The sequence below is a fragment of the Microtus ochrogaster genome, chromosome 15 (assembly GCF_000317375.1).
Source record: "Microtus ochrogaster isolate Prairie Vole_2 chromosome 15, MicOch1.0, whole genome shotgun sequence".
Lineage (NCBI taxonomy): Eukaryota > Metazoa > Chordata > Mammalia > Rodentia > Cricetidae > Microtus > Microtus ochrogaster.
The window spans coordinates 4,461,383-4,467,180 of NC_022017.1; the positions used below are offsets into that span (position 1 = coordinate 4,461,383).

At 43.0% G+C, this 5,798-nt stretch overlaps 1 protein-coding gene across 2 annotated transcripts in view; it reads right to left on the reverse strand.

The window, feature by feature from the left end:
• Dip2b (disco interacting protein 2 homolog B) overlaps positions 1–5,798 on the reverse strand; it is a 197,576-nt gene that overhangs the window by 105,211 nt on the left and 86,567 nt on the right. For both annotated transcript variants that reach the window (XM_013348681.2, XM_026782823.1), the window contains exon 3: positions 1,147–1,272. In XM_013348681.2, coding sequence (XP_013204135.2) covers positions 1,147–1,272 — 126 coding nt within the window. The remainder of the gene's footprint in view (positions 1–1,146; positions 1,273–5,798) is intronic.

Genomic DNA, 5,798 nt, shown 5'->3' on the forward strand with positions numbered 1-5,798 from the left:
AGTGTGCACTGGAATACAGCAGTGTACAGCGAGCAGTGTGCACTGGAATACAGCAGTGTACAGCGAGCAGTGTACACTAGAGTACAGCAGTGTACAGCAAGCAGTGTGCACTGGAATGAGCTACTAGAACAAATGGAAATCTCAATCGATTTCCACTCTGCTAAAACACTTAGCACTTGAGAATGTTCAAGATTTGGCCTCTAACCTTCCCTAGCCTGTCTTCACACCCTGCCAGCCCTGAATTCAGCCTGAAGTTCTGGCTAAGTGAACTAGTTTTGGACCTACTATCTGGTACCATTTTCCTAACTGATTCTTGTCTGGCAGCCATGCTTCTATCTACTACCTACCTGATTCCTCAGGACAAGGTGAATTCCAGGGGAAACTGGTATGCTGCATGACTGTTTGTGGCAGTGACTGAATATTTCTCACCCTTCATCATCTGTATGTGAAAATGTGTCTAGTAATACCCACTCAGAATGGATTGGTCAGCTCTGTAACCATGTCCTTTTAAATGATGTTTCTGAAAGGATATTTTCAATTTGAGAAAGGGTCATGGTACCTTTAGCTGGTAAGAGGGGGACAAAGTCTAGAGGAAGTAAAATAATATTACTACTAAGTTCTTCAGCCTAGTTCTGTTACTTAAATCATAGGATATGCTACACATATGCTACATGGTATCAGAAAGACCTGCTCTAGGATTTGTTCCACTGCCAAGTACAGTACGATGCCCTTCCCTTTGCCAGTAGGGCCTTCTGGGTTAGAGGACATCACCAAACGGATGTGCTCGCTATGGGAAGTTCACTGTGTGTCTAGGTCTGTGAGCCATGGGCTAGTTACAACTCTGCAAGCACAGGACTCCTACCTTCCTTTTACTTATTTATTCACAATGATGTTGCGCTTGTCTTGCTCCTTTTCTCAAACTGAAATTTCTAGAGGGCAGAATGGTCTTATTTGCTGCTGTCTGGTCAGAAACTTGAGTATCTACAGCTGATACTCAGTACGTACCTCGTGGCTCAAGGGAAAGCAGCACACCAACCATGAGGGGTGCTCAGGACACAGCTCACACTTCCCGGGACACACAGTTCACACTTCCCGGGACACACAGTTCACACTTCAGGCAGAAAAACGTCTGCAATTCCTTCTCACCTGATCGGTATCGCTCATCTCTGGCCCCTCCAGATCGAGATCGGTGATATTTGGAAGGAGCAGAAGTCTGAGCTGGAGTGGGAGCAGGAGTCTGGTTTCTGTCTTTTTGTCCTGTTGAATCAGTTTCTAAGAAAGAAAGTTTGGAAGATGGTTATTCAACAGCAACAGTGGGTGGGTGGTTGTGTTCTAAGCATGACACTCATGCCTGTCACAGCTGAAGGTAGTTATCCTTCATCTATAGTAAAGGGCTAAAGGTAAGCACATAAATTCGATATGAAAGCCTCAAGCTAGGCCTAAAGAGATGGCTCAGAGGTTAAGAGCACTGTCTGCTCTTCCAGAGGTCCCAAGTTCAATTCCCAGCAACCACATGGTGGCTCACAACCATCTACAATGAAATCTGGTGCCCTCTTCTGGCCTACAGGCATACATGCAGGCAGAATGCTGTATACATAATAAATAAATAAATCTTTTTTTTTTAAAAAAAAAAAGCCTCAAGCTAAAAAAATTCCCTCACAGCTATAACCATCAATGTCTGATAGGAAAGAAATAGCTAGACAATAAATGTTGTGTAAAAGTCATCCTAGAGACTGGCCCGTTAAGATGGCGAAATAAAACTTCCAATAAGGTCGTGGTTCTGCCACTTGGTTTGAGATTTTTACAGTGCTGATCAAACTTGGGCCTCACAAGAGCCAGGTACGGTTCCACCACTGAGCCACACCCCCACGTCTAGATTATCTTTTAGTACACTGACTGTGCTTGAGAGAACAAGGAGGGATACGTTTTAGGATGCTCTCCGTCTGTGTGCACCATAGATCTAGCGATGCTCTTTCCTGGTTCCTGTTGCTGGAATTCTCACCCAAAGCTCATTAACTGACACAGGCGGAGGTCTTAAACCTGCCGTGTTGGATACAATGTGAGTACTACATTAGACAGCACTGAGCCCGTGTTGGATACAATGTGAGTACTACATTAGACAGCACTGAGCAGGGAAGACAAAACAACCGTCAATCCGGGTTAGGTGGGCTGCAGTCCCGCTCTGGCTCCCTCTGATCTCCCTTCCTGACACCCAGCTGCCTTTCCACTCCCTTTAACATCTCATGCAGACACAGCCTTTGAAATGTCTGAGTCTGTAAACTAGTGTTTAAGTCAACCCAAATTCTCAACAGCCCATTTCAAATAAGAGCTGCACAGAATTCTCATATTCTCATTATCTTCTTCATATATTAGTCTTGAACAACAGTCAACAGACTAGAGTTCCTGGCCTATTATGGCCCATCTCCTGGATTTTTGTTTCATTTTGAAACAGGGTGTTTCTAGGCTCGCCTAGAACCTGGAAGCTTGTCTCAGTCTTGTCAGTGCTGAGATTAAAAGTGTGCACCACCAAACCAAGGTACACTGATTTTTCTTTTCTTTTGCTTTGTGAGACAGGGTATCATGTCTTCCTGGCCAGTGGGAACCTGCTGTGCAGGTGAAGCTGGCCTTGAACTCCTGGTTCTCCTGAGTGCTAGGATTACAAGTGTGCACCATGCTGACTGACAGTCTGTTTCTACAAATACACTTATTGGGACACAGCCAGGAACCGTCCCATACAGTGTCTGTGGCCGTGTCCATGCTGTCCAAGCAGAACTGAGTAGCTATGACAGACACTACGGGGTCTATAAAGCCTGAAATACCATCTGGTCCTTCATAGAAAGCCTCTACCAACCCAAGCTACAATAACTAAACCAACATTTAAATATTTGCTTGTGCCTGGAAGTAGTCTCATCTTATTTTCATTCTGCACGGTAAGCCTGCAAAGCCGGTCCTCCCGCCATTCCCTTTAACAGGGAGGGCAGACATGGGTTAGCTGCTGGAAGTTGTAGAGCCAGAGCACAGACCCTGGCTGGTCTACTGCTGCTGGTTCTCAAACAAAAGGCTCTAAAAAGAGACTACAGAAAACATCCCAGAACTTTTAAGAAGGCTTAACTACCTAGGCTAGGAGCATCAATGCTTTGGGATTCAGAGTCAGCAGCTAGGTAAAGAGGGAAAAGCATCCACACACACACCTGCTCCTGCCCCAACAAAAACCCCACAACCCCTACACTCCTTACTGCCCACCATGGAAAAGATTCTACAAAAAGCCACTTGTTAGAGAAAGTACTTGAAATACAGTCCAACCAACTTTAAATAGAGAACAAAAAATAGAAAGGAGCTATTTTTACTTCTACAGTCAGATGATATAGGCAGGAAGGAAATCACATTAGCACACATGAGCTACTTTGTAAATATGCACAGGGAAAATGGTCTGAGGTGGCACACTGATCCTCAAAACATGCTCCTATTGGTTTGAAGGATTTTTTTGTTTGTTTGTTGAAGTAGGATATGTATTTATTTATTGTAACAGGGGCCATATACAACTACAATTGTTATTATCTACCACTGGTTATTTTACTAATTAAACAAACAGCATAAATCACTCTAAGACACATAGTATTTCCAAACTGTATTGTTAATAATTCAAATGTTAAAAAGAATGAATGTAAATTCTTACTCACAAGGGGAGGCACAAAGATTTAAGTATTTTTACTGTCTTTCTCGGACATTTTCTGCTTTATGTTTTTCCTTTTTCTTTTTTCTTTTTTTTTTTTTTTTTGTTTTTCGAGATAGGGTTTCTCTATAACTTTGGAGTCTGTGCTGGAGCTAGCTCTTGTAGACCAGGCTGGCCTCGAACTCACAGAGATCTGCTTGCCTCTGATTCCCAAATGCTGGGATTAAAGACATGTGCCACCACCGCCCGGCTCTGCTTTATGTTTTTCAATGTAGCCAATTAAATAGAGAAAGATAATGTAAGCTAAAGAATAAAATCTGGGGGCAGGAGAGGTAGCTCAGAGGTTAAGAACACTGGCTGTTCTTCCAAAGGTTCTGAGTTCAATTCCCAGCAACCACATGGTGGCTCACAACCATCTATAATGAGATCTGGTGCCCTCTTTTAAATAAAAAAATAAAGAAATAAAGAAATCTGCCACGGAGAAATGCCAGGCATGCATCTAGGAAGAACCTGGAGAGAGCACACATTTCCACTCAGCATGAGCTACAGGTTATCATGGTCAATCAAAGGCACACAACATAGAGCAAGTCTTCCAATGAAAATGGGGCCAGTTGACACACAGCCAAGAGCACAGCCCAACAGACACTGAAAACAAAGCCCACACAGATCTCTACCAAGCAACCAAGTAATGGGGCTGTGACGTTTGTCTCTGTCCCCTCAAGAACCATTCATCTAAGCCAACCCATTTTCTCTGGGCTCCAAAACCATGGCAATTATTTTGTTATAATTTGTCAGAAATAAAGCTAAAAGTTTTATTTACAATTTCAATAAGTATGCCCAACACATCATGCCATAGAAACATGGATTTATGGTAGAATAAACTTGGCTCAAATGTGTAACACATCTGCTTCAACTTGACAAGAGGCTATATTAAAAGGTGGAACAGAAGCCAGGTATGTTGACCCAAGTCCATCATTTCGGCACTCAGGAGGCTGAGGCAGGGGGACTGCTGTCAGTTTGAGGTCACCCTGGGCTACATAGTGAAACTGTCTCAAAGACAACAAATAAAGCGAGCAAGAAAGTTCCATGGCCAACGGTGCTGCCATCAAGCCTCACAACTGCACGACTAGAGCTCAATCCCCAAGACCCACATGGCGGAGAGAGAACTGACCCCTGCAAGTTGTCCTCTGACCTCCACATACTCCAGGGTGCAGACATTCAGGAACGCGGATGGACACGAACACAGACACGCGCATACACACACATTGAATGAATGAATGAACGAACGAACAAATAAATATAAATTGTAAAATGAAAATAGAGCCAAGCAGACTCCCTGGAAGCACCAAGTCCACCAGGGGAATATAACAGTTTGGCAGCTCATCTTGATGAAATGGAAACATCACTCACTATGAACTTTTATTTATTTGTTTGTTTGTTTGTTTGTTTTTTATCAGCTTTTATTTCTAGGTACTGCTTTGAGACAGGCTGGCTGCGGAGAGCTGTACAAAACTATGTATAGATAAAGTACTTTTGCTGAACATAAAATCAGATGTTCATTATAGAACATTTAGGGATTACCTAAGTGTAAGGAAGAAGATAAAAGTTTTTTTTTCTTTTTTTTCTTTTTTTTTTAAAGATATATTTATTTATTATATATACAACTTTCTGCCTCCATGTATACCCACACACCAGAGGAGGGCGCCAGATCTCATTACAGATGGTTTGGAGCCACCATGTGGTTGCTGGGAATTGAACTCACGACCTCTGGAAGAGCAGACAGTGCTCTTAGCCACTGAGCCATCTCTCCAGCCAGAAGATAAAAGTTATATTGATTCTCTTAAAACAAAAATTTATGACCTATCAAAATCAAACAATATTCAGTTTCATGCTCCTGGATAAAAAGTGACTCTTGGAGCAAAATTCTCCAGCACTAAGCTGAGTTATTGCTCTTTCGCTATAGGAACTAACAGATCAGTGCGTCCTTGGGAGTGAGAGGGCACAACAGTATCCAGGGAGGTTACAGGGATGCTGGGGTCAGTGCAAGCCACTTGCAGGTGCACTGGTTTATGAATGAAACTGGAACTATACACCACTGGCCATATCAAGGATGGAGGGGTCTGAG